We start from the raw sequence: 27,730 nt of genomic DNA, 5'->3' as shown, positions 1-27,730 counted from the left end.
AAAAGCGGTTTTACAGTAACGATGTCCCTAACTATAGACCAGCAGAAAGAGACTTGTCTCAATCCTCATAGCTTTTGTTGTTGTTGTTTTTTGTTTTTTGGACAGGCTCCCGCTATGTAGTTCTGGCTGGCTGGCCTTGAACTCAACGAAGCCCAGGCTGGCCTCAAACTCACGGTGATCCTCCTGCCTCAGCCCCCCGAGTGCTGGGATTACAGGTGTGCACCACCACGCCCGGATGTCCTCACACTCTTGACAACCTGACTTGACATCTGATGGACCAAGTTAAGCAGCGAAGACCTGTAAGAACCAGGCCCGGGTCCAGGAGTCCTTGACTGCGGACTACATCTCAGACCCTTGGCAACTGGTTTTCAGCGGTAACCATCCAGGACGCAGAAGGCGTGTCTGGCGCAGGCCATCCCGCCCCTCCTCACCATCGGCCAATGGCCTGCCGCGCCGGCGCCGCGCGCTCCAAGCCACCTCCCTCCCAAGATCTCTGGGCGCGTGCGCCTCGCGAGGCTGGCCGGGTGAGGGTTTCCCTGTGAGGGGAGGGCGGAAGTGGAGAGGGTAGATTGGTCCATCCTCAGCTCTGGCCCTGCACCCGCTGGAGTGGGCGTTCGGGCGGAAGGGGGGGAGTGGTTGCCGAGGAGGTCGAGGTGGAAGCCGGGGCTGGCCGGCTGACCCGGCCGCGTTTCTGTATGTGTGCCCGCCCAGGCAAACATGGAGAACTGTTTGGCAGCAGCGGCGCTGAACGGGTTGGACCGACGTTCCCTGCAGCGCTCGGCCAGGCTGGGCCAAGAAGTGCTGGAGCGGGCCAGGCGGAGGGCAGTGGACTGGCATTTACAGGAGCGCCCCACGGGCAGCATGGGAGTCCTTTCCCGGGAGGGGCCCTGCCGAGAAGGACGGCGGGCAGCCGACCCCCGGCGCTTTCTCCCCACAGAGGTGAGGGCCCGGGTGCTGGGACCGGCGGGTCACTGCCCCGCACATGTCAGGACGATTCTTGGAAAAGTCCTTTGAAAACTCTGTTTTTGACAGGTTCTTGGGGGCCAGCTACGGAATGAGAGTGCTTGGCCCTGATGGTTACTTTTTTCTTTAAAAATTCTTACATGCTACCGTCTGATGTTAGAGAAAACTAGCGAACCTAGGTTTTAGGTCCTTGATAAATTCTTGTCTATATTACTGGGTTGGAATTCTTTCTCAGTAAGAACCTTACTAACTTAAAGTTGCACAGGCCTTTACAAAAGTAAAAAGTACTTTAAAAACTCATGCTCCAGTAGGGAATCTTGAGTCTTACGTGTGACGTGCCATTTATTCAAATAGAGAGAAGAAAGACACCTGACCCTTAATGCTTCCTTCAGAATAATGGCTGAATTCATGGACTATACTTCAAGTCAGTGTGGGGTAAGTTGGTGTGAACCATAGCTGTGCCCAACCCCCTAATTGCCTGCCAATTGATCACAGGGCCTTCCTTCCTGGGTTTTAGGGATAATTGAGATACTCCTGTGTCCCCTGCACTGCAGATCTTCACGGGCAAATTGTAATCAGCAATTAAACCTGGTGGAAAATCCAAGTTAGAATTCATCCAACAAATATTTATTGAATTCCTAACTCTGTAATTATTGTTGAGGATGTGGTAGTGAACAAGCCAGAAAATGTCTCTGCCCTCATTGAGTTTTCAGTCTATTGGGGGAAAACAGCTTATTTGCTGAATTCTAAAACAAGTCAAATATTGGGTTTTTGTTTTTTACTTTGAACTTGTATCACTCTGGTTTTTTGTTTTTGTTTTTGTTTTTTTGCCAGTACTGGGAATTGAACTCAGGACCTTTCACTTGCCAGGCAGGTGCTATATCCCCAGTCCAGGATCACTTTGTTTTTAAGATGTATTGAAACAAAATCATAGCATTAGATCTTAACCTCTAATGTTTCTTTTAAGTCCCTGGTGAGGTAGTTAAGTGTGTCTCCGTGGGCCCATCAGTTGGTGACAAAGATTATTACGTGCAACAGATGCAATTCCTTGGTCAAGTGTGTTAGTTAATGACAGGAGCAGCTTCAAGTAGCCAAACCCATGTTCTGCCCTTTACTGGCTGTAATGCCTTAAGCTAGTTTCTTTCAGCCTTACCTGAGAAGAGTGACCAGAACACTGAGAAGCTGGGGAAAATATTTAAGATGTGAAGCTAGTTAGCTGCCCTTCATAAAATTAAAATTTCTAAAATCCTTCCCAGTCTTTATAGCCTTTTTTTTTTTTTTGGTCTCCACTAGAGATGATGATTTCCGCCAGCAAATTATCATTAACTCTAACACATGGGATTTAAGTGAGGTTTTTTTTACACCTTTCTTCTTTCTCTCTTTTATTTCATAGTACTAGGAATCAAACCCAGGGGTACTCTATCACTAAGCTACATCCTAGCCATTTTTTTTTTTTTTTGAGATAGGTCTAAGTTGCCCAGAAAGGATGTGAACTTGCCATCCTCCTGTGCCAGTCTCCCTCACTGGTACGATTACAGGCATGTACAGCCCTACTGGGCTTTTCGTGTGTTCATTAAAATGAGTGAATGTTTTAAAGACCCTCTTCTAAAACCCATACACTTAGGTCATTTTTATGTACTTTGAGAAAATGTTGAAGGTGGACCAGCCAACATTGAAGGAACTGATCTCTCTCAGCCTTAACATTTTGAGTCTTTTATGTCTTAAGGGTACTGGTCAATAAGAGAAAAGGAAGAGAATCCTTTGTTTCTGTTCTACTTTTGGGTTTTGTTAAGATCCAAAAAAACTAATCTTAATCTTTTTACATCTTTTACAAAAATTCCAGTGACTCCAAGAATGGCATTCCAACCAGTGAGATATGGATCAAAGAATATTTTTATGTTCTTATTTGTACTGAGGTGGTTGTAGAAAAATCTGTAACTTCAGCTCTACTGTAAAGTAATTAAACACTTGGCTCATGATTCATTAAAAACAACATTTCTCCTTGGTTTTAGATTTTGCAGATTGGTGCTCTTCATCTTAGTTTTCAGTTCATGCTTCAGGTCAAGTTTGTTATAGAATGGAGCTTCAGAACCCCTGGACTTTCTAGAGATTTAGTATTCTGGGTTTGCATCCACGATTTTTTTTTTTTTTTTTGTACCAGGGATTGAACTCGGGACCTTGTGCTTTCGAGGCAGGCAGTGGAACCACTGAGCTAAATCCCTGACCCTAATCCAGGATTTTGAAGCAGCCCCTAAAATGTATCATTAGATCCATGACCTCAAGCACTTTCTCTGACTGCTCGTTCTTCTAGTCACATGCCTTAGACAATGTCCCTGCAGTATGTTCAAAAGAAGCAGGCTTGTGATGTCTTCATCATTAGTCACAATCATGAACAAATCTAAGGCTAGCTTCAAGGTCAAGGAAGGAAAGAGACAAGAAAAATGTAACCATTTTCCAACCCTTTGAATTATTCTTAACTTGGAGACCTCTCCTACCACTCCCTTGCATGGGAACCCTAGGGAGAAGGGCTGCAGAGCTCTTGGGTTTATGTTTTGTTTCCTGATGTACCTCAAGAAAAGATACTCTTATCTTCCTGTGTCCTTGTCTAAGACAGTAAACATGGAAGTGTTCATCAGAATTTGTTAGGGGAGGAAATGAAAGGGCATGTGTACTGGTATTTGGCATTGTAGCAAAGTTATGAAAATTATTTAACCTAGGAATGAGAGGATGTCCTGCCTGCCCACCATAAACTGGCCAGAGCTCTTGCCCTACAGAGGCAGCAGATGGCAGCAAAGTAATGCCAAATGCGTTCCTTCTCTGCAGCCACGATGTGTGAGCTGTCTTGTTCTGGACTGAAGAGGCTATCGAAAGGACAGGTTGTTTACCTTTGCTCTCCTCCTTCTCTCTTTAACCATACTTTGCCCATATATCAGAGAGGTGTTTTGTTTTTTGAAAATTCAACCAGACTACCCCACATCTTTCACATTACTTCTCTAGAAATATTATTCATCAGTGCCTGAGGAAGGAGGGGCAACCCATGTCTATCGGTATCACAGAGGGAAGTCTCAGCAGCACGTGTGCTCCAACACAGGGTATGGTCAGGTATGTGTCTTCCACCATTCTGCGCTGTGCTTGCAGCCACTTGAGGTTAAGTCTTTGTATTTGGGAGCTCCTGCTGGACTCTGTCTTGGACATCTGTGACTTAGCAGTACAGTCCTCAGAAATGTATCATTGCTTAACCTGAGACAATTTACAACAACAAGCAGGAGCTCAGGTTTGTCCAAAATATGAGCTGGGCTGTGGAATACTTGGGCAGGCTTAAAAGAGCTCCACATATCCTTTTCTGTATTGAGGCAAAGGAGATTTTTAATAATTATATATCTTACTAAGAGGTACTGCTATCATGTGTTTGTTAATTTTTAAAAAGGACGTACAAAAAGGGGGCATCTATTTTAACAAAATGCTTTCTCTTTTTTAAATTAATTATTTATTTATTTTTTGTGGTACTGGGGATCGAACACAGGACCTTAACGCTTGTGAGGCAGGCAAGGTACCACTGAGCTAAATCCCCGGCACAAAATACTTTTTCCAAAAATAATGGTTATAGGCTTCTTACTGCAAACTTACCTGCCTTTTACTATACATCATTGTGAGGAAGCTGAAGGTTCTACTTGTTGAACAGTAGTTGGTGTCAGAGGTAGGTTTTGGGAGTTTGTTTGTTGGTTGTGGTTTTGGTGTTTGGTACTAAGGATTGAACTCAAGACCTTGCATGTGCTAGGCAAGCGCTCTGCCACTGAGCTAGTTTCCCAGCCCTTTTTATTTTTTGAGACAAGATCTCACTAAGTTCCCCAGACTTACCTCAAACTTGAAATCCTCCTGACTCAGCCTTCTGAATAGCTGAGATTGCAGGTGTGCACCACCACCATGCCTAGAAACACTGGTGGCTATGGAGAAGAGTAGGCTTTTTGTGTTTTTGTTTTTCTTAAACTTCCCTAACTGTACTCAAAGAGAGCAAACTAAGTCCAGAGTCTGATCCCCAAGTTGGTCTCCTGACTTCCCTGACCTGATGGGCCATCTCGGAGTGATAAAGCAAGGGGGTTTAGGAAAAGTGAGGGTGGTGAGCACCTGGAGGTGAGCAAGGGCTGAGCACAGCTGGAAGCACCCCCTATTACCCTTCCTCAGATGTGGGGAGCCACCATCCTGGGTTCCCTTTTCCAGCCTAGCCTTAGCTCTCTCTTAAGTGCACCTGACCTTCAGAGGTTACAAATGAGCAAGAGTCATCCCTCTCCCCATAAGATGTAAAACAGTGCCTCTTACTTCAAGAATTGGCTTTGTTGATCACTGTTCCCTTCCAATACCCCCACTCCTAGGAGAAGCACAGAAAATTTTCTGAGAGCTTGTTAAAAGTGTCATCACTGTTGCACTTTAAATCTTCCCTAAACCCAGTTTCCCATAGTGCAGACTAGGAAACCAAAGCTCAGCAGTTAGTCACTCCCTCTTAGTAAACAGCAGGGAATGGATGTAAACTCAGACCTGTCTGATGGCAAAGCCCATGTAACAATAAAAAGTAATCATGGTAAACATCTGACTAAAATACTTAACAGGATTCACTAAAAAGAGCTTTAAGAAGGTAGGCACCAACTTAGAAAAAGTGTATAAAACAATTCTAATAAGTGGGAGAAAATTTCTCTTTATAATCCAGAATACAAAGCTTAGGCACTGATCAGTATTTCTACTTGTCTCTTCAGAGAATAGACAGAGAGAAGACATTCCTGGATCAGGGAGGCATCTACCGAACATCAGAGCCCGATTCAGAGACGTCCCAGCCCGTGAGTGTGGGCCTACACATATGCTAGGCTTCACCATTGCAACTCCATGAGCCAGTTGGCCTGTTAATTACAGGGCTCTCTGTTTGAACTGGCTCTGTGGTATTTTTTAAGTTCTTACAACTAAAGGAGGGCGCACAAAATTTTGGTCAAATGCAAAATTATGTTTTCTTGTTATCCTTCGTTCACTGGAAGCATCAGCCGTGCTCTTTGTGTCTGAACTCATAGTTGTGGTTGGAAAGAATGTGAAGTATTCATATCTCAGTTCCTACGGCTCAGCTGGCCTGGCATTGAGTCCTGCTGGAATTCCACCATCTGCTCAAGCAGCAGGGGGCCTTACCCTCCTCCTTAGAAAGTGGAACCATTGCTGAAATTCTGAAAGATACACATTTGGTGAGACAGGTTCAAAAATACTGTAAGGTACTGGTTGCCATGTTTAATAAGTGTTTCTAAAGACATGTAATGATGAGTTTTTCACTTTTAGGATAAAATACTCATTAGTTTATGAAACGGAATCTTTTGGAACTTGTACAGGCTGAAATTCTGAGAAAAGGAACTTGAGCATGTTACTGCAGTAAATTCCTTATTTTTTTGTTTTTGTCCAGGATTTAGACTATACTGGAGTTTGTAGCCACCAAGAACACTCAGCTTCTAGTACAAATATAAATTAGTTGGCTTAGACACCTCCATCATTGCTCACTTCGGTAATGCTAGTCTTCCTGATACTCCAGTCTTAGCCCGCTGTTGCCTTTTATGCAGACAAATGGAGCAGCGTTGGCTGCTCTGATTTCTTTCAGCTATACTTTCTTATATTTTCTACTTGTGTTTATTTACACAATTAACAACCAATAAATAGTTGCACATTGTCTTATGTAGTCATATTGATTAAATGGTAATAGATCTCCAAGTTTGTAGTAACTACCAATAGGTGTGACAAGATATAAAATAAAGCAGTTTTTGAAAAAAATTGGCTTCAAATCTACCTAAGGCAAGGAGGGAGCTGAGTATAAATATTATCACTTACTCCTGCTAGTGGAATTTCTAGCTAGTAGTTTTGGGGTTTTTCCCATATGTGGCATTAGAAATGGCACCTTCTGCCTGGGGCTCTTTCTGAGCACTGAGCAAGCATGTGATGGCATCCCAGCTGTCCCTTGGGTTTCTTTTTTGGTTGTAACTTTGCCCTTCAACAGTTGAATTGAGATCCATCCTCTGCCTGCCACATCTACCTTGGAGGATGGTTTCTGCCCAGTTCTGCTCTAAACACGAATCTTTCCGTTAACTCCAGCTTCCAGTATTTTGCACCATGGAGAACCAGTCCTCCAAGGGAGGGCTTTTGCCATCCGGCTGACGTGGTGCTTCAGGAGCATCCACTCCTGTTGTTCTTAGCTTCAGGAGAAAAATGCTTCATCTTCCCAGTAATGAATTCAGCAAAGCACAGTTAAAAAGAATGGTTCTCATTTTTCTGAGGAACTTTGCCCTTACTGCCAATCTCTGCCCACAAGTGTCACTGTCTACTTTTGATCTCCAAAACAATGACCATTAGTCTTTCCTTCTGCCTAATTCTTACTCCAACTAGAGTGTTCTTATAATCCTTCATGCTCCTATAACACATTTGCATTTACAGAGTGTTTTCATATGCTTATTTGTTTTGGTTTTTTTTTTGTATATCCTTTTATTGGTACATTTTAGGTGTACAATTTAATGACATTCATCATTGGAGATACGCACCTTTACATAATCTCTCTTGGCTCTTACTTTTCACCCTTGCCCAGCCCTCCCTTCAACCCCTCCATCCCTCCCTATTTACAAAGACTTTGTTTCCTTTTTTTCATTTTCTCATATTAATTCCATTCCCTTCTTTCCTTTCCCCTATCCCTCCCACTTCCCCTTCCCCTTTGCCCCTTTTCTTCCTATTTCACATTATCTATTATACCTCTTAGTCCTTATTTACACTTTCAGTTTCTCACACCAGAGAAACTATTCGGTATTTACATGTGTGTTCTATTTATTTCACTTAAGAGTTCATATGCTTATTTGTGAGGTGGGTGTTATCACAGCTTTAGAAATAAACAAGCATAAGTGGAGGCTGAGACTTACCTAATGAGGTTGACCAAGCTGAGACTTGAGATCAGGGCTCTTCATTCCATCATCCCTTTGGCACGGAAAGGAAGTCTAGTAGGGGTGCCATGGTGTCCTTAAAGAGATAGTCTCTAAACAGCCCTTTTCCTCTCTTCCTTCCAGGCCGAGAACATCTCCAAGGACCTCTACATAGAAGTATACCCAGGGACCTATTCTGTCACCGTGGCCTCAAATGCCTTGACCAAGAAGACTCACGTGGTAGCAGTTGATTCAGGACAAAGTGTGGACTTGGTATTCCCTGTATGATGTTGGCTGCCACTGTCACTACACCACTTTTTAAGTAGCAAGAAGATTAAAGCCATCATATGATTTTCTTAATAATTATGCATCAATCCTGTTTCTAGCTCTGACCATAGAGGGTCAGCCTGGGAACTGCCATCTGTCTCTCTCAGTGCCCATGTTAACCTGAGAGGATAGAAGTCCCTGTCTCATTTGCCTGTAAGTAATGTGACAATGAAGTCTGAACAGTTTTTACTGCTTGCTTTCTAAGTAAAGGTTAATTATGATAATAAAGGGAGAGATTTGGAAACAAAGATAATTCATTTTTATTGGTATCCAAAAGAGGTGAAATACAGTATCCCCGTGTACAACTGTAGGCTTTATGAAAAGATGGCAGAGGCCGTGGACACATTTTCCCACAGCTGGCCAACCACGCACTGGCTTCTGTGGGAGAGGTGTCAAGTGGTCTCACCAAGCCCTTGGCAAGGACTGCCGGGACAGGGCCACCAGCTCCTGCAGCTGCCTTCCTCCTGCTCATCTGCAGGGAGGTCATAAAGGGGTGAAGATGTAGGTGTTTATTTGATTCTCACCTCTGGTGTGTGCGCTACCTCTGCATTGAAGGCCATGTCAGCCGCTCTATGTAACCTTCTTCAAATATTTACTATTGTTATCCTTTCATTTCCTGTGAGAGGGAAAAAAAAATTCCTCAGAGTCTTATGCTAACTATAATATTAAGAATCAGAAATCACTGATTTTGAAGAAGTCACTGATGTGTCTCAGACTTTAAGCTGCCACACCACCAACTAATATTGTTGCATCTCCCAGTTTATTTGCCTGGTGAATCATCCCATTTTGAACATAGTGAGTCTTAGGGAAAGTGTCAGTATTTTATGTGATGAAAACAAAGTTAAATAGAGCTATGTTAGCATTCCTACAAGAACAGACTCCCATGGACAGAGGGCCTTGTAAAACAGACCCATATGCAGCACCGAAAGGCAAAAGGTCATTTAAACAGAGATCCACCCTCCAAGAACCCTCTGTTGAACATGGGTTCTCTAAATCTTATTAAATGTGAAGCTGTGGGTATGTGCAAATTTCTGGGAAAGTAGACCACAGGCCTTAGCATTTTCAAAGGGAGTGTGACCCCCAGAAGGCCTAAGAACCATGTAAGGAGCCCTTAAGCCCCTTCTCAGCCTTACCTAGATCCTTAGGGCTTTTCCTGTTGGGCAGATTTTTGTCCTGCTGATGCCTTATGATACCTGGACCCAGTTTTCTGTATTCAGCTCCCTCTGGCAGGGTCTGCAGTGGCATCATGGTTGCTTTCAGGGCTAGCTTCTTGGTAGTCCCCACTACTGCAGTTTGTACTTTCTCTTGTTTGTTGTCATCTTTCTGGATGCTGCGACATTTTATTCCTAAACCCAAAATCAGTCACATTGGATGTGCCACCCACCATTTTGATGGAATTTGTCTTGATAACAAGTAGAACTATATCAAGGCTCACTGATCTCTTAAGTATCTCTAAACTCCTAGCATTGCTTTTGATTTTTAAAGAGAAATAAGGTTTATTGATCTTGTCTGGCCATTGTGCATTTTGGGAAATGTTATTATCTGATAACCAAATTTAAGTCTTAGAAGAGTAACCAGCTCCCACCAGTCAAAGGAGCTTCCACTCCTTCATAGTGTTATCAGGAACACGTCTAATACTGATCACAGTGAGACAGTATGCTGATGGAAAATCAAGTTTTAAAACGCTAAAGAAAAACAGGCCAGACATGGTGCTGCATAACTGTAACCCCAGCACTTTGGTAGGGTGAGGTGGGAAGATTGCAAATTCAAGCCCAACCTGGGCAACTTAGTAACTTGGTGACACTCTCAAAAAAAAAAAAAATGAAAGAAGAAGAAAATGGGACTTCTGAGGGATAGGGGAACAATCTTAAAAAGGAGTACACTGGGCGTGGTGGAGCATGCCTGTAATCGCAGCACTTGGGAGGCTGAGGCAGAAGTATCCCCATGAATTTGAAGCCAGCCTGAACTACATAGCCAGGCCCTGTCTCAGGAAATACATAAACTGGAAGGAATACCTTAAATTTGCTTTAAAACTACAGATTGAATCCTGTTCCCATCGTAGGGTGGGTGAGAAGGGACCATGAAGGCCAGCAGCCCACACTCCCTAGCAGTAAGATCAGTGGCCTCTCACTCCCTGTCTCAAAGGAACTAAAAGTTGTCAGGGCAGAAGGACACGCAAGAGGCTCCTAGAGGGGCAGAGCTCAAGATTATCAAGCATCGGAACTTGACAGAACTATCATCTAAATACCAGTCATATTTAGGAGAAACAAAGCACATTTCCTTAAAAGGCTAGGAAATCTGGAGATAAGAAAATAAGCTGTCATTTGCCATTGTTTCCATCCCCGGTCCACACATGGCCTTCTGTACTTCTATCTTTGCTGTGACAGGCTGTACTGCCTCTTCAACAAGGGCTGGGGATGGTCTGGGACCCCACCCAGTGATGCTTGTGGGTCAGCCCCTGGAATTACACTTTCCCTAGAGTGTCACAAAAGATCCAGTTCCTGAAGATACCATATTTCTCTGAATCATCAGAACTTATTGAGAAAAATCTTTGGAATGGATCTGTTTAAATATAGTGTTGGGAAAATGACCTAGTGTGGATCCAAGTGGCTTTGGGCAGTGGAGATTAGAGTATCATATGCTTAGGGCCAGAGACAATTTGTTTGGACTTAGCAGGGTTTGGAACCACTTTAGAGATTGCTATGGAGCAAGCTGCAGCAGTGGGAACTCCATGTTTGACCACCGTGGGCCCTGGCTACCCCTGTTGTTCCTCTGCCTCACACTGGGATTGATGCTGTCTCAATTGCTCCCACAGGCTCCTCTCTCTTGGACTGGTACAACTTTTCTATCTCCAGGCTGTGCTGAAGCAGGAGGCCATGAAAACTATGGAAAAGTTAGCATGAAAACTAGATTTGCCATAATCCCAGCACTTGGGAGACTGAGGCAGGAAGATTGCCACAAGTTCAAGGCCAGCCTGGGCTACATAGTGAGTTCAAGGCCAGCTTGAATTACAGAGCAAGACTCTGTCTCAAAAATAAATAAAAAAATAAACTAAATTTGGGCACAATTCTCTTTATATCATCACTTGTTGGAAAGGCAGATCTCAGAAACAGCTGTTTCTAGAAAGTTCAAATGGGAAGGGAGGAACGAGGAGGGAGGGAGAAAGGAAGGAAGGAATGGACAAGGAAAAAAGTGAAAATAGAAGGAAAAATGGAAACAAAGTTTTTGTACATAGGGAGGGAAGGGGCTTGAGGTAGGGAAGGGATAGAATAAAATTAATTTTTAAAAAGAAAATAAAAGAAACAGCTGTTTCTAAATAGCCACTGCCAAGCCTATGACCATGAGATCAGCGGGACCCATTTCACAGATAACCAACGTCTTTCCCCTCTACTTTATATTTTCAACACAAAGTTTCCTTCTGGAGAGAGGAGCTCAGCTGGCCACAGACAGGGTCTTGTCCCTCTAATGTTTCCCAATCAGAGATTGGAGAAAGATCTCACACCTTGGAAGCCAGAGAAACCCTGCAACCCTTGTGTGAAATACAACTGCAGCAGGCTTATGTCCACCCAACCCATGCCAAAGCCCAGGGGCCCACAGAAATCACCCAAGTTCCCAATTAAAGAAACAATCCTTCAACTTTCTGGAACTGAAGACTAATAAAGTCTGGGACAACCCTGAAATTTTGTGCTGGGCAGTCCTAGCTGTCCTGGAAATAGGGCAGTGGCTTCAAATAAGGACTCAGGTTGGGTCCCGGTGTGAGACCCTTAAGCCCTAGAAGTGGTGTCCCTAGCGTTCGCAGCATGACTGCCTCCACTGCCCTTCACTGAATGTCCTGTCAGTGACCCTGGACCCCCAGGATCTAGCCTAGGTCTGGGTGTATTCAGGCCACCTCTTTGCTTGGCTCTGCCAGCTGACTCAGCCTCCTGCTCTTTCTAGGCACCACTGGGAATTTACACAGATGGGTGAGGGACTGATCAATAGGCTTCTCCCAAGCAAGGCATGTCCCATAGGCCTTCGATCAAAGGAGAGAAGCTTGGAGGTGGCTGCTTCCTTGCTAGTTGTAAAGAATGAGGAGTTTAGTTTTAGTTAGTTTTTCCCATTAACTAAAGTGCCCATCTGGAGAGTGTGGGCAGGTGGCCAGTATTTAAGGACCAGTTTCTGTGCTTCTCAGGGAGATGACACTAATCAACACCTGGATGCATTTTAACTGTTCAAATCAAGGACTCCAGGAACAAGGCAGGGAGCAAAAGTGGACGATGGCAGTGCTCAGTCAGTAGACCAGAGAAAAAGAGAGGTATTAAATGTAAATCTTAGCACAAAGTTCAGCCAATCCTTGCTCTCATTTGTAGCTTGAATGGAAACTGACCGCTTCCTCTTCTCAGTATCCCCTTCCCACACCAGCCTTCCAAATATTAATACCTCCAAGCCAACTGAATGGGGAGGTGCAGCAGATTCCTAAGGAACACACAGAAGTGAAGCCAGCAGCCCCTCCTGGGCCGACAAGCCCTCACCCTTGGCCTACCTGGCTTTCCAGGACGGGGCTCCTGTCCGTTCCTCTTCCAATACCTCCACTCCGGCTGGCGGGGGCCGCTCTGCGCCAAAGGCCTCTTGGGGAGGATGGGGTCAGTGTTGACTGCGCTGTTCACCATCAGTGTCTGGGGAAGGCCCATTTCCAGGTTCTCCTCCAAATCTTCTTCACAAGAGGAGGAGGAGGAAGAGGAAGAAACAGCAAGGGATGCACGCACTGCCCCTGCCTCCTCTTTAGGACCTTCTAGGGGCAAAAGCTGTGCTGCGGGCTTCAGCTCTGACACCGGGAGTTCTCTGGCCGTGATATCTGAGGTCCCAGTGAGAGGCCACCAGGTGGGGCTCATCAGGGGACAGCAGTAGCCCTGGCACAGCGGCTGGCAGCAGGCCTGGGGATGGCAGGGAGGGCACAGGAATGCAGTGTCCGGAGGAAGCCTGTTGGTGATGCCTCCAGTGACTGTCCCCAGCGGAGAGCAGCAAGGGGCACAGAGGAGGGCACTGGGGTCCTCACTGGTGCGAGGCTTACTCAGCCTCTCCATGGCCTTCTTCCAGACAGTGGGGGGCACCCACCTGACCCCACCTAGAGGCACCTGAGCTGTCTTGCCATTCCAGAAGTGAACAGTAATTTCCTCCTCCTTTGATGCTATGAAATGGAAAAGGGCAACACCTTATTATAATTATCTCATCTTTGGATTCTACTATCACCACAGGCAGGGCCTCAGCTGCGCCCCTCTGCTCTCCTCTCTTCTCCCTTGTACCGCAGTAGCCCCCTCATCCTGACAGGGTCCACCAGCCTCCCTGGCTCCTGGGCAACAAGATGAGCTGGAGGGGTCCGTTTTTCACACAGAACCAAAATCCCCCCCTCAGTAGAAGCCTCCTAACATCGTGTAAAGTACAAGTGGGGAGACTGGCCCTGTATGAAAAGACTGTTCTTCCCTAGAGAGCCAGGTGAAGGAGCAGTGGTAAGTTCTGGTGCAACACCAACTAAATACGTGGTTTAACTAACCAACATAGACAGGGTAGTTATAGGTTACTTTCCCTGATTAAAAAATTGTAATCTGAAGGATATGATTGTTGAGCCAAGCCCAGTAGCACACGGCTGTAATCCTAGTATTTAGAAGGCTGAGGCAGGAGGATCACGTGAGTTTGAGGTCAACTCAGGCTACATAATAAGTTCAAGGCCAGCCTGAACTACATAGAGCAACCCTGTCTGCCAAAACAAAAACAAAAACAAAAACGATATTATGTATCTATTGGTACCCAGAGTTAAGCAGCAAATGAGGACATAAGAATTCTTTTTTTAATGGCTCAAAGACCCCTAAGCTCTGGCCTGATCACCATCCTGGCTCCCTCTGGACACTGATGGGTCAGAGCAGCTTCCCTTACCTGGCTGATTGTCTCGAATCTCTGAGCCCAAGAGAACAATGCCAGGACCATACCGCTGTCGGCCTGGTTCCCATGCTGCCAGCACCTTGTCCCCAGGTCGCAGTGAATATTCCACAAATGGTGAGAGCTGAATAACATCTTCTTCTGAGACCACACTCTGCCTCTGGGCTGGCAGCTTGGGGCCTGTGAAAAGGGGAGACTCAAATTCCACAAGCAGGACCCTCTGACTCTCCAGCTGTGGAGAAGAACACAGAATAAAATTCGGTCTTAGAAAGGAAAACAGGGAATGGCTGGATTCCCTCTGATGCCCCAGAACCAGGCCCTGGGGCTTCCTTACAAAGGGTGAGGACCCTGCAGAGAAGAGACAGGAGCAGGTGCTGCTCGGAGCTAACTAGAGTGGAGACAAGCGGGGCTGTTGCTATTCCCTCTACCTCATCTTGCCATGGGCAGCTTTGTTCATCACAGTCTGTCTTTCCCTTTCCATTCTCCTCCTTTTCCTGTTTTTCTTTCCTCCTACCAAATTTTTGGCCTGCAATTCCCAACAGTAGCCTAGGTCCTCTGGATCTTTCTCCCACTCATGCCCTTCCTCCAAACACCACCAAGAAGTGTCGTTCCCATGTCCAGGACCAACCAGGGATGGGTTTTTATTCATCTACCTGGCCAACATGGATAAGGAGTTATTGTGGCCTTAGGGCAGCCCACGATCTGTCTTTATAATTAGAGAAGGAAGGTTTAGCTGAGTAAATGAATAGCATGCAAGAGAAGAAGCACTTAAACTAAATAAAAGTAGAAGTTGTTTGAGTACTCAGGACCTGAAGAGAAAGTCAAGTTACAAACATTTCTAATAAATCACTAGATGGACAACAAGATCTATATTTGAGCAAACCTCTGCTAACATTTAATTTGAATTCACCTTTTCCTCAAAAATGACAAAATTACTTTTGGTTGGAAATTCCATGATTCTGTTTTTGTTTTATTTTGGGGAATTCATATTAGTCTTCCCTCCACTGAACCACATTCACGAAGTCTGATTCTGAAAAGTCCCAAAGAAGTAAGTAGCCCCCAAAGTAAAGCCCAGCCCAGGCTCCTGGTGCGCCAGGAGCAAACATCTCTGCAGAGCAAGCTCACGTGCATGTGGGCAGGCACATTTTGCCCTTTCTTTTAGGCTGTTATCCATAATCCAACACACTGGATTTACCTGAACACTCTGGGTTGAATTGTGTCTTCCTTCCCACCAAATTCACCTGTTGAGGTCCTACCCCCCCAGAACTCAGAATGTAACTTCACTTGGGAACAGGGTCACTGCAGGTATAATTAGCTAAGGAGGTCATAATGAGTACGGCAGGCCCCTAATCCAATATAATTGATATCCTTATAAAAAGGAAAAGTTTGGACAGACACACAATCACAGGGAAGTCAAAGCCAGAGATTAGGCGATGCTAAGAGGAGCTAAGAACATTGCCAGCAAACACTGGAGGCTAAGAGAGAAGGCATGGAACAAATTCCTCCTCAGAGCCCTTAGAACCAACCCTGCCAATACCTGGACTTCTAGCCTCAGGAGATGTGAGACAATACATTTCTGCTGTTTTAGCCACTCAGGTTGTGATACTTTGTTGTGTAGTCTGAGCAAACTAATATACTCACTGATGTTACCTGCTCACTTCTATAATCTGGGTATGGCAGATCTGTGCTTATCCAAGAAACCAAACTGCTGGTCACACATAACTAAGGCAAATCATGTGTAACAGGGGCTCCCAGAGGATGCTGGGAGTTAGGGACTCGCCTCTGGAGCAGCCTTTATCTGAGCCCGGTAATAAAAGCCATCTGGTTCCCTCCTTGCCAGGACCCAGGTGTTAGCAGGATCTCTAACTCTTCCCAGCCAGCCCGGGCCCTGCCAGGCTGGGTCAGCAATGTGGAGAGATGGGTGATTCGAAGAATTCCTGGAAAAAAGCAAACAAAATTACAGGCAAACACTAAAACCCCAAAAAAATCAATACACACATTTCACAGTTAGGTCTGAGAAGCACCATCACTTGTGAATGACATTCAGTGGGATATGGGACAGAAATCCATGGGGAAAGTGGCAACGTGTCACTTCTGGTAAAATAAGGTAAACTTTTGGGAGGTCAGAAGGTGAGGACAGTGAAGGAAACCAACATTTTTGGGTTGAGAACCAAAACATGATAGCCTTCAAGTTAATTAATGCTTGTTTGGGATTAAAGGATAGACCAGGAGAGAGTGCCAGGAAGTGAGTCCTAAAGTGCCAGTATACATGGATCCGCGGCCTTATCCTGGACCATGTGGACCCTGGAGCCAAAAGAGCAAAATTGCAAGGCCAGTGGCACTGCAGGGGCCAAGGGATGGAGAAGGGGCAGCACAGAGGAGCTGGGTATGAAACTGTGGGCAGGAAAAGGAGAGGCCTGGTCTGGGGAAGTATGCAGGCAGGGCCAGCTGGCCTCAGAGAGTTGAAGAGTGGATATTTGTGTTTTTGAAGAAGGTGTTTCATGGTCAAGCCTGAAAAAAGATGCTTAACTTGGCCTTGAATAGAATGGATCAAACAGGCTGATCAAGAAAGGGAGCGATTAAAAACCATCCAGGCTGACCTGTCCCTAACCCATGCAAACTGAACTGAGTAACACAAAAGTGATTCCTAGAATTTAAACAAAATTTGCATCTGCTGTAGGCTGAGGTTCCTTTGCCCTCCTTTTTGTTAGTACATGATTGCAATACACAATGAATACATTTGTCTTGGGGAGCTGGTACATGTACATTGGCATCTTAATCCCTTTTACTTCCCCTTTCCCTTCTCCTCCTCTCTCTTCCCCATCCATCTCTAGATTCTCTTCCCATTTACAAAAGGTCTATCTCCTGGTTTTTTATTATCCATCTTTATTTTCGTCTTTGAGTTATTTATACTTTGTGTCCTTTGCCCTCTTTCGGTTGTACTTTAGACACCTGACTGAGGATACTATTCAAGAAAATCCTGGAGAGTTGAGGACTTTTAACTGTTATATAGGGTTAGGATTTTAGAAGGAAGGCTGTTTGGCTGTACACTTGCTTAACTTCTGTGCTGAATTATGACTCAGCTGAAAATATATGGAAAACATCTGGAGTATAAGTAGTTCAATATATGATTGAATTTTCCTCCCTCCTTCCCTATGACAGGGACCTCACAAACCCCAACCCTGATGACAGCTAAAATGCATATGGGACGATTTCTGAGGGAACCTAAAGAGGGACCTGGAAACCTCAGCTTAGTTGACTGTAGTAACAACCCTAATTTCTCGTATGTTGGCCCTCCAAGTCTCACAGTTGAAGGTAAGATGAGCTGGAAATCTTTTAACTGCTCCTGACTGACTGCTTTCTCTCAACTGCCATAGCTGCGGGTCTGCTAAAAGAGGAACCAAAGCCCTGTCACTAGAGGTCACTGGGAGTACCGTGTAAGCAGGAATAAGAGACTTTACCCCATGCAAATTCCAGGCCAGAAATAAAGTTCTCTCCTTCTTGGAGTGCACCATTCCCTGAAGAGGGGTGAGGCCAGTACCTGGTGAGAACATGGAGCCTGGGGAGCCCAGGTGCTCTGTGAGCAAAGGGGCAGGCGAAGGAGAGGTCCCCCAGTAGGGCAGCACAGCCCCAGCCAGGGGCCTGCAGGGTTGTGGCCACGCTGCAGTACTTCGGCAAAGGCATTGTGGGCCGCAGGAGGATTGTGCGGCCTTCAGAGAAAGACACCACCTGGAACAAGCACCATCATTACTTGAGTCCAGTTACAGCCCAGCAGAGAGAGCCTGCGTGGGCCACTTCTGGGCCAGCTACATCCTGGCACCACCCTACCTGCTCCACAGACACCCAGAGACCCCGTTGGATCATCTGCCTCAGGAACTTCTGCTCAGGGGAGGAATGGGAGGAGCAGGAGCTGTGATTTTAGAGAAATCCCACTTCGTCACAGCCTCTTGGTTGGTTATTTAACTTCTGTGGCTCAGCTGCAGCTTGGGAGGCCATGCCTGTGGATTAGTAGCTCAAGATCCCCTGGGGTTTTCCTCCTTCTTCCTCCCTAGGGGGAGGGGCTCCTGAGGGTAAGCCTGATGACAAACTTCCCCTTCTAACTTGGCCACCCACAGGACTAACTCTGGCCCAGACTTAGCTGAGACCTCAGGCCCATTGCATCCGTCAACCTGCTCAGAGGTGACAGAGGCCACCCACGGCCCATGATCAAACTTGGCTGCCCTAGCCCACCAGCCCCTTGTTAGGCTCTGCCCTGCCAGGTCCACAGGTCTGACCCCAAAGAGACTCACCCACAGCCATGAAGCCTACCTCCACTCCTCAGCCTCTGGCCCCTTCTGACAGTTGGAGCTCAGGGCCTCAGCCCAACTGACTCTTGGTTGCCAAGCAAGTCCATGGATGCAAGCCAGCTGGGAACACTGTGGGCCCCTGGGAACACTGAGCATGTGCAGAGGGGTGCCAGGAGGCCTTGGGAGACTTGGGAGCACAGGGGAGAGAAGTATTGTTTTTTTTTTTTTTTTTTTTTTGGTGGTGGTGGTGGTTGTGGTGTAGGGAGAGAGTAAAGGCTAGTGTACCCTCAGTTCCCCAAAGCTGAGGTTTCCCTACTGTAAGCAGAGTCAGCCACTGATGGAGGGAAGCCTCATGGATCCCAAGGGAGCCCTGTGTGTGGGGGCAAGTGACTCCTCCAGAGACTCAGGGCTGTGACTCTGCCTCCACCCTGTGCAGCCATGAGGCCAGCTGGGGACAGAGGAGCCATGGCAGGCCTAGGGACTCTAAGAGAATTTGCCCATGGTTTAAAACAATTTGTCTGAAGCAGACTGGACTCTGCTGAGGAGCAGAGGTGTGGTGACCAATAGGAGGGCAGGGAGTGGACAGTGTGGCCAAAGGAACAGAAGTCTGGACTTTGCTCTTATTTGAACACCCATAGAGGCTGGTATTTTGAGGATATGACAGTCATTGTGCATGCGGAGAATACCAAAAAAGTATGCAGGGACATTTGTGGGTGTCTCTGATACATCCTTTCCACCAGTTCCTATGCCTGTGCATCATGTGGATAGAGAGGCTGGCTGTACCTCCAGGTCCAGTGGTGGAACGTGTGTGAATCAGGGGTTCCTTTCACATGATATGTTTCTAGGCTTCTCCAGTCAAAATGAACCTTGAGGCTTTTGCTGGGAACTCGGACTTATTGACTTTCTCTTGCCTCCTATGCATAAATAAGAAGGCATATAATTCTGAGAGATTCTGATAGCCTTTTTGGAACACAAAACTATTTCCAGAGAAAGCCAGAGAAGATAGACCTAAAGAAAACAGGCCGAGGGAAAACAGATTGTTGGCAATAGCTGTGAGTCTTCCAGTTACATGAGGCAATACATTTCCTTTATTGGTTATGCCGACTTGGATTGTGTTTTCCCTTTCTTGCAATGAAAGCACCTTAGGTGCTGACTTTCCTCATAGAGCATAACCTTGTAGTCAGCAGAGCAATGGTGCCATAAACCTTAATGGATTAGTTACTTGGTACACAAATTCAGAATCTAAGAAAGACTAAGGAAATCTGGCAAAGAGAGAATGATTCCTGAATAAGCCAGTGGTGGAAGGGAAAAACAGAATATTCCTGTTTAGGTAGAACACAAGAGCAAAGAGGGCCGGGGATGTAGCTCAGTGGTGTTGCAGCTGCCTGGCGAGTGCAAGGTCCTGAGTTCAATTCCCACTAACAACAACAACAAAAAAAAACCAGAGAGAGAGAGAAAGAAAAGAAGAAAGCAAGAGCACAGATAGAATGATGCATTTGCAAGACTAAGTTTCTTTGGGGGGTATTGGGTATCCTGGGAAAATCTAGGGGTGTCTATTTGGGATGAGGACAGTTTGTAGGGAGCTTTAAAAAGTGAGTAGATAAATTTAAACAACATAATAGTCAAAAGGAGGTCATCAGGCAGTGTGAAAAGACTCAGTAAGCTGAAATGCTTTAAAGGAACATCAGCGTGAGAGTGGAGCCAATGGAAAACAGAGCTCAAGAGGCCAGAAGGAGATGGTTAACAATGACCCGGACACAAGGTAATGAGATTGGAACAGGAAAACAGTAACCACGGATATGTTTACTGATACCTACCCAAACTGAGGCTTTTTGCAGGGTACAAGGAATATGGGATGAATGGTATCTGGCTTTAAGGACCTTGCAGTGTACTGAAAAGACAGTGCCAGGTGTGTGAAGTGTGTAAGGATAGCAGGAGGGGAAGTATAAGAAAAATATATATATAAAGGTGCAAGTAATGGCTGAGATAGGAAGCTGAGAAAGACCTCACAGAAACAAAACAGTGGAGATGAGTGTGACAGACAGTATGAGGGAGTTCCTGGCTAGGCTTGGTGACAGATGGGACCTGGGAGTTAAGGGTCAAGAAGAGCCGAAGCGAGCCATGGGAATAGAAAAAGAGCAATGGTGAAGGCAGATTCTCCTTCCCAGGGGTGAGGAAAGGTCTGGATGCTCAAAGTGTTCTTAACAATAAACATGATGATCCAAAATGGTAATGGATACTTATTAGGTGTCAGGCACAGTTAATACTCATAATAAACATATGGTGAGTTGTTGTTTTTCTTATTTTGTAGACAAAGAACCAGGACATAGGAGGAAGAGGTACAGGAATACTTCACATTGAGGCAGAATCTGCAGTCTGCCTTCTGAAGTCCTGTACAAAGCAGGCTAAGGAAGTCTAGATACAGGACAAAGATGAGTCTGAAATAATTTCAAACAACAATAAAGTTTTGTGAACTACATTTGTTAAGATGCCTTCTCATCATGGTTTCTCTGCAACTGTAATTTTGACAAATCAAGGGAGGTCCATTGTGATCACTTAGCAAGAAGTGATTACAAAGTACAGGACAAGGATCATGTAGTCGTTTGTCAGACTTTTTGTGCTTTTTTGGCAGCTTCTCACACCTGTCCCCTCATTTTGTGAAATTATTTCTTTCTGTTGGAAATACTGACTCAAACAATTCTAAAAATAGGGTCAGCATGGCAGCTGGAAGTTGCCATTAGGGAAGAGCCTTTCCCAGGGTTATTCTTGGTCTCAGCCTTATCAGGGTACAGAAGAGATTGCAGGTAGTTAATGTATTTGATTGCAGCTCGGAGAGTTTCCACTTTGCTGAGTCGCTTCTCCAAATACTCCTCTGGCAGATGATGTCGGAGCTGGGCATAGCCTTCGTTGACACACTTTACTCTCTGCCTTTCCCGCTCATTCCGTTTCCTGATGAAGGCTGGCCCATAGGAGTATTCGCATCTTCTGAAATTTGGGTAAGGCATTGGGAAAGGGAAGGGGTAGGGTTCACCATAATTTTCCATGATCAGGGAGTCACTGGGAAAAGGCAACAATGGCAGCTCTTCAGAGTAAGCAGATGGCACCTGGGCCTCAGGGTACAAGTGGAAAGTGACCATGGGGTCCAGATAGAAGGACCTGGGTAGTGGCAAGTGGGCAGAATCAGAGAAGACAGGAAATGTGTCTGGAGGATTAGAGTGGCTTCTATTGTCCATCATTTCCTTTTTAACCTGGAAATATAACCAAGTTCATTAATTTGGCCAGATCAAGAGAGTAGGTATGATCTTCTTTCTTAGAGATCAACACTTTAAAGACTTTATGCTTTGATGACTAGTTTCTGAGCTTGTTTCAAAAAAGTAGAGTGGGTTACATATAATAGCCTGTGTGTAGAGGAGGATTTTTTTTTTTTTCAGATAGATTTCAGTCTTGGCTTTACTCTTTCCTTGCTCTGTGACCTTAGGCAAATTTCTTAACCTCTGCGAGCCTCAGCTGTTTCTTATATCCACTTGAGATATTAACAATCCTACAGGGCAGTTGTGAAGATTAAATTTTTTAAAAAAAATATATATATGGCACAAACAGTTCTTTTTCTCTTTCCTTTCTTCACAGATGGATACTTGTGTAGTAGCATCCCTTTCTCAGTACCTTATAGAAAACGTGGTTTCTATTTTTCCTAACACTGGAGAATAAAAATATTGATCAGTTTGTTGAGATCTGAAGAACACATCTAAAATGGAAAAGGAAAAGCAATTTGAAGTCTAACTGTGGATCTCCATAAAATAAGGATATGTAGCTTTCTGCTAATCTCTCAAGGTTTTGGGGTTTTTTTCCTCCTAATATCTTTAGGAGTGAGGGGTTGTTCTCTGAGGGGTTCTTTAAACATAGTAGCAGTTAATAAAAAAGAGGCAAAACAAATACTCCCAAAAGTAGTCTGAATTTATGGGCAAGATTAGGTCGTGCTGGCCCTGGTTTCTCTATCTCAGCACAGCAAGAACTTTGCAGGTTCTGCTATATCCTGGGAGGTGTGGACTCCAAGATCAGAACTCAAGTGTGTTCCAATTTTTGTGTAAAAGCCTGAGTGTGGCTGCTGAAATGACAAGAAATATAGAAACAGAAAATCTGCAGGGCGTGGGGGATGAGGGTGAGGAGTGGGGAGGGTTATGAGTCATAGGGAGTCGGGCTGGAGAAGGAGTCAATGCCAGGAAAAGCTCTTCCTACAAAGGGGCAGGGGAGGAAAAGATAAGTGGGACAGAAGTAATTAAAAATCAAACAGAGAGAATCAGGAATGAGAGATTCCAAATTGCTGTCAAAATGACCTAAAATAACTAACATAAAACAAAAATCTGTAGGAGATTAAAAACTAGCCAAGTTTCTGTCAAAAGGAAAGTTGCTGAGAGAAACTAGTTAGGAAATTCCCAAGCCAGGAATTCCAAAGGGTAAGAGATAAGGGGACACGTATAGCGGAGGCTGCAAAATGATGGCAGATGGACATAGAGCCTGCACTACTGCATTTTTAATGACAGCTTTATTTTCACCTACAGCTAACAAGCTGGACTTGATTAACAACAGGTTCCCCAAAAATAAAGCAGATGGCATCAAAATCAATAATGCAAAACTATAATTTTGGGTATGATTTTCACCTGGAAGATAACTTAAATAATATTGTAAATCATGACCCAGATGAAATCTGAGTAATGTGTATATGCCACAGGAAATTACGATTTTAGGTTTTAACAAGATTGCATAACTTTTGGAAAAAGAGCATGGTGTCTCCGGAGACACAATGATAAGCAACTTTTTCTACTAGGCCTTTCCAGTAAGTCCACCAATCAATGTAGTAGCATTTAAAGATGGTCATGTTATATTTATTCAAAGAAGGAAAATGTAGCCATAAAACAACAGAGTTAGAGAATGGAAAAAATTGCAGCAATGAAGATAATCAAGATAGGAAGCTTAATGGAGTCTAGATATGTGTTTGTTAGGAACTGAGAACAATTTTAAAAGAAGCAACACACATTGTTAGTGCTAGGTCTCTGAGGTCCTAGATGTATGCACGGCTAATACATTCACCTTGGGAAAATCTCAGGTTTCTATCTCAGAGCTCTTCTGAGAAATAATGATGTCTTGATAATAAAATCCTAAGAGATTCTTGATACTCTATTGAGCATAAAAGCTTCTACTTTAATACATTAAGAAATATATGTGGCATGTCAAAACCAAAAAGCTTCTACTGCACACATAGTTGAATTATGGAGTGGTAGAGGTGGGGGGAAGCTGAGAAACCCTCTTCTCCCATGCCAAGCGAGTAGCAGAGCAGGAGCCAGAACCTGGAGGTCCTGAACTTCCAAACCAAAAATGCGTCCCATTCCTCCAGGTGATTTAATCACCAGTGGAATCTGTATCTTTCATTATAGCGTGATAACTGATATTTAAGGTAATGGAATAATCAGATTATTGATAAAATTTACCATTTATCACTGAGCCTAGGGATTTTCTTAAAAATCATGTTTTTATTCCTCTCCCACTGGCCATTTTTGAGAAGTGTCTCTTACCTGAGTTTTGTCATTCAAGATGCTGTATTTCGGGCTGAGTCAGACTTAATCTGATTTATAGGAGGTCTTTTAGTGACAATATGCAAAGCAGCTTACAGTTAAACAGAACTACTTGGTTCTGGTTTAGCGGGTTTTTTCTAGCTAATGTGTCGATATGACAACACATAATACTAAAGAGAAAGATTTGCTTACACAATTGGACAGTTGTAACACATATTTTTGTTTAAAGATTGCCCCCATTCCTCTGAATTAAATGATTTTATATCAAAATTATTATGGAGAATATCTTTACATAATAGTCTCATAATGTACAAAAATACTGATCAATATTCTTTTAGAAATAGATATTTAGGCCAGAATGAGGAAGGTCAATATGAATTTATATCTTTTTAAAATATCCATTTTATTTTTTTTCCTCTTAAGTAGACTTTATTTTTTAGGGTAGTTTTAGGTTCATAGCAAAATTGAGCAGAAAGAGTCCCTGTGTATAGCCCCTCTCCACTATCAACATGCTGTCCGGAAGCGGTAACTTTGTTACAATTAATGAATCTACAATGACACAGCATCATTACCCAAAGTCCTTAGTTTCCATTAGGCTTCACCCTTGGTGTTATATGTTTACATTCTATGGGTTTGGACAAATGTATAATGGCCTATATCTATCGGTAGTGTATCATATAGAGCAGTTTCAGGGCTCTAAACATTCTCTGCACTGCCTGTTCATCTCTCCCTTCTCATAACCCCTAGCAACCACTGATCTTTATACTGTCACTATGGTTTTTGCCTTTTCCAGAATATCATGTAATTGGAACCATTTAGTGTGTAGCCTTTTAAGACTGGGTTATTTCACTTAGTGATAAGCATTTAAAATTCTTTCATATCTTTTCATGGCTTGAAAGCTCATTTGTTTTTAGGACTGAATAGTGTTCCATTGTGTGGATGCACTACAATTTATTCATCTACTAAAAGAAATTTTGGCTGCGTCCAAATTTGGGCAATTATAAATAAAGGTTCTATCAACATCCATGAGCAGGTTTTTGTGTGGACATAAGATTTCCACTGATTTGGGTAATTACTAATAAACACAATTGCTGAATCCTATAGTGTATTTAGTTCTGTAAGAAACTGCTAAACTCTTACCCAAAGTTGTATCATTTTACAGTCCCACCATCACTAAACCTAAATTCCTGTTGCTCTGTCTATGAGCATTCCAAGTTGTCAGTGTTCTAGATTTTGGCCATTTTAATAGGGGTGAAGTCTCATCTCATTATTTTAATTTGCATTGCCCTGGTGAAATATATGGAAGGAACAACTTTTAAATATGCTTATTTGCTCACTGTATTTTCTCTGGTGATACCTGTTTAGAACTTTTGCCCATTTTTAAATTGGATTTTTTTGTTTTCTTATTGTCAAGTACTAAATATCTTTTATCAAACATATCTTCTACAAATTTTTTTTCCTGGTCTATGGCTTATCTTCTAATTCTCTTGACAATATCTTCTGGAGAAGTTTTTTTTTTTTTGCACTTTATTAAATTCTTTTATTGGTACATTGTAGGTATACAACACAATTACATTTCTCATTGGGAATTGTACCTTTACATAATGCATCTTGGTTTTTATTTTTCCCCCATTCCTAGCCCTCCCTTCATCCCCTCCACCCTTCCCTATTTACAAAGACTTTATTTCCATTTTTTCCATTTCTCAGCATTTTTCCTTTCCCTTCTTTCCTTTCCCCTGCCCCTCCCACTACCCCTACCCCTTTGGACCTTTTCTTCCTATTTTGCATTATCGATTATTCATTCTAATCATTGGTACATTTTAGGTATACAATATAATGATATTCATCATTGGAAATTTGCACCTTTACATAGTCTCTCTTGGTTCTTATTTTTCACCCTTGCCCAGCCCTCCCTTCAACCCCTCCATTCCTCCCTAGCTTCTGGAGAAATTTTAATTAAAATCCAGCTTGACAATTCTTTCTTTCAAGAACCATGTTTTTGGTATTATATATCAAAAGTCAATACCACCTTGATTTTCTCCAATGCTATGTTTTAGAAATTTTATAGTTCTGCATTTTATATGTAGGTTTATGATCTATTTTGTTATTTTTGTGGAGGGTCTATTGTCTATTTTTTTATTTATGGATATTCAGTTGTTTGTTCCAGCACCATTTGTTAAAGATGATTTTGAGCTGGGGATGTAGTTCAGTGACAGAGTGCTTGCCTAGTATGCACAAGGCTTGATCCTTAGCGCCACAAAACAAGAAAAAAAGAAAAGACTTATTATGGTTTAGATCTAAAATGTCCCTCAGAGTCTCATGTGTTCAGAGGTGGGGCTTTTGGATTGGATCACGGGACTGCTATATATATCAGTGGATTAACCCATTGATGAGTTCATAGCTGAATGTGCTGTTTAGGGGTTGGGGCCTGGTGGGAAGAGGGTCACGTATTCTTATCCCCAGTTTCTGCTCGCTCTGTCTCTCATTGCCCCCTTTTTCCTGGCTGTGAGTTGAACACTTTTCTTCCACCATGCCCTCCTATCATCCATTTTTGCCTTGAAGCCAGCTGACTTTGGAATGAATCCACTGGAAACCATGAGCCAAATAAACTTCTCCTTTAAGTTGTGAGTGTTGGGTTATTTTGTCCCAGTGACAGAAAATTGACTAATACAACTATCTTTTCTCCATTAGATTGCTTTTGCTCCTTTGTCAAAGATCAATGGAATGTATTTATGTGGGTCTATTTCTGGGCTCTCCATGCCGTTACACTGATGTCTATTATGTCTTCACAATAAGTCTTAAAGTTAGGTAGTGTCAGTCCTCTGGATTTGTGTTTCTCCTTTAATGTTATGTTGGCTATTCTGGAACTTTAACCTTTCCATATAAACTTTAGAATTAATTTTTCAATATCCACAAAATAATTTTCTGGGATTTTGATTGGGATTGCATTTAATCTATAAATAAATTTGGAAAGAACAGACATCTCGACTATACCAAGCCTTACTATCCATGAGTATGGAATCTTTTTTATTTCATTCTTTTCTTATGAGTTTTCTAATTTTTCTCATATAGATTTTATAAATATTTTGTTACGTTATACTTAAAATTTCATCTTTGGGATATTACTATAAATGATATTGTTTTTAAATTTCAAATTCCACTTCTTCATTGCTTGTATATGGAAAAGCAATTAACTTCTATATATTAGTCTTATATCCTGCAGCCATGCTATAATAATTTATTTCAGGTGTTTTTGTTGTTGTTGATTCTTTTGGGTTTTCTATATAGACGATCATATCACTTGTAAAAAAGAGGAAGTTTTATTTCCTTCCCAATCTTTATAACTTTTATCTTGTTCATGTCTTACTGCATTAGCTAGAACTTCCAGTGTGATATTGAAAAGGAGCGGTGAAAGAGGACGTTTGCTTTGTTCTTGATCTTAGTGAGAAAGCTTCTAGTTTCTCGTTGTTAAATATGTTAGCTGTAGATCTTTGCAGTACTGGTTGAGGAAGTTCCCTTATATTCCTAGTTTGCTGGGAGTTGCTTTTGTTTTTTGTCATGACTGCATGTGGACTGATGATCATCTGATTTGCTTCTTTAGATGTAATAATTATATTATTTTCTAATGTTGAAGTAGCCTTGTATGCCTGGGATAAATCCAATTTGATCAAAGTTGAACCAAAATTCTTTTTTCTTGATGGTACTGAGGCTTGATCTCAGGGAGTGCTAAGCTACACTCTTTGAGCTT

The 27,730-nt window shown here is 43.4% G+C and overlaps 3 protein-coding genes across 9 annotated transcripts; 1 reads left to right on the top strand and 2 right to left on the bottom strand.

Moving 5' to 3' along the window:
• Positions 1-435: 435 nt before the first annotated feature.
• Positions 436-8,402, top strand: Akip1 (A-kinase interacting protein 1). 6 transcript variants are annotated; one of them, XR_015451459.1, is made up of 6 exons: positions 437-524; positions 712-939; positions 1,318-1,398; positions 3,961-4,065; positions 5,712-6,182; positions 8,031-8,249. XR_015451459.1 is itself a non-coding variant. In XM_004851387.3 (6 exons), exons 2-6 carry the CDS (start codon positions 718-720, stop codon positions 8,172-8,174), a joined length of 633 nt encoding a protein of 210 aa, XP_004851444.3. In that variant the 5' UTR covers positions 444-524; positions 712-717; the 3' UTR covers positions 8,175-8,402. The 6 variants fall into 6 exon arrangements, 5 of the variants coding, with proteins under 5 accessions (XP_087067851.1, XP_021119419.2, XP_021119420.2 ...); XM_004851387.3 differs by having other exon boundaries at positions 444-524; positions 5,712-5,792; positions 8,031-8,402; XM_021263760.2 differs by lacking the exon at positions 5,712-6,182 and having other exon boundaries at positions 8,031-8,402.
• A 95-nt stretch (positions 8,403-8,497) lies between these two features.
• On the bottom strand, positions 8,498-18,588 carry CUNH11orf16 (chromosome unknown C11orf16 homolog). 2 transcript variants are annotated; one of them, XM_004851391.4, is made up of 7 exons: positions 18,435-18,588; positions 17,668-17,855; positions 15,907-16,063; positions 14,124-14,358; positions 12,736-13,380; positions 9,347-9,559; positions 8,498-8,685 (listed from the first exon to the last, which is right to left on the bottom strand). In XM_004851391.4, the coding sequence occupies exons 2-7, from the start codon at positions 17,808-17,810 to the stop codon at positions 8,606-8,608; spliced, it is 1,473 nt and encodes a 490-aa protein (XP_004851448.2). In that variant the 5' UTR covers positions 17,811-17,855; positions 18,435-18,588; the 3' UTR covers positions 8,498-8,605. The 2 variants fall into 2 exon arrangements, with proteins under 2 accessions (XP_004851448.2, XP_004851450.1); XM_004851393.4 differs by having other exon boundaries at positions 8,604-8,829.
• A 627-nt stretch (positions 18,589-19,215) lies between these two features.
• Ascl3 (achaete-scute family bHLH transcription factor 3) lies at positions 19,216-22,336 on the bottom strand. Its single transcript, XM_004851394.3, has one exon. The coding sequence runs from the start codon at positions 21,646-21,648 to the stop codon at positions 21,103-21,105; it is 546 nt and encodes a 181-aa protein (XP_004851451.2). The 5' UTR covers positions 21,649-22,336; the 3' UTR covers positions 19,216-21,102.
• Positions 22,337-27,730: the final 5,394 nt, after the last annotated feature.

Source organism: Heterocephalus glaber, unplaced genomic scaffold (genome assembly GCF_053883595.1).
Source record: "Heterocephalus glaber isolate CG9 unplaced genomic scaffold, H.glaber_assembly_v1.0 deba00001428, whole genome shotgun sequence".
Taxonomy (NCBI): Eukaryota; Metazoa; Chordata; class Mammalia; order Rodentia; family Bathyergidae; genus Heterocephalus; species Heterocephalus glaber.
Note: the sequence above shows the minus strand (reverse complement) of the source record. Positions and strands in the feature narration are given on the sequence as shown.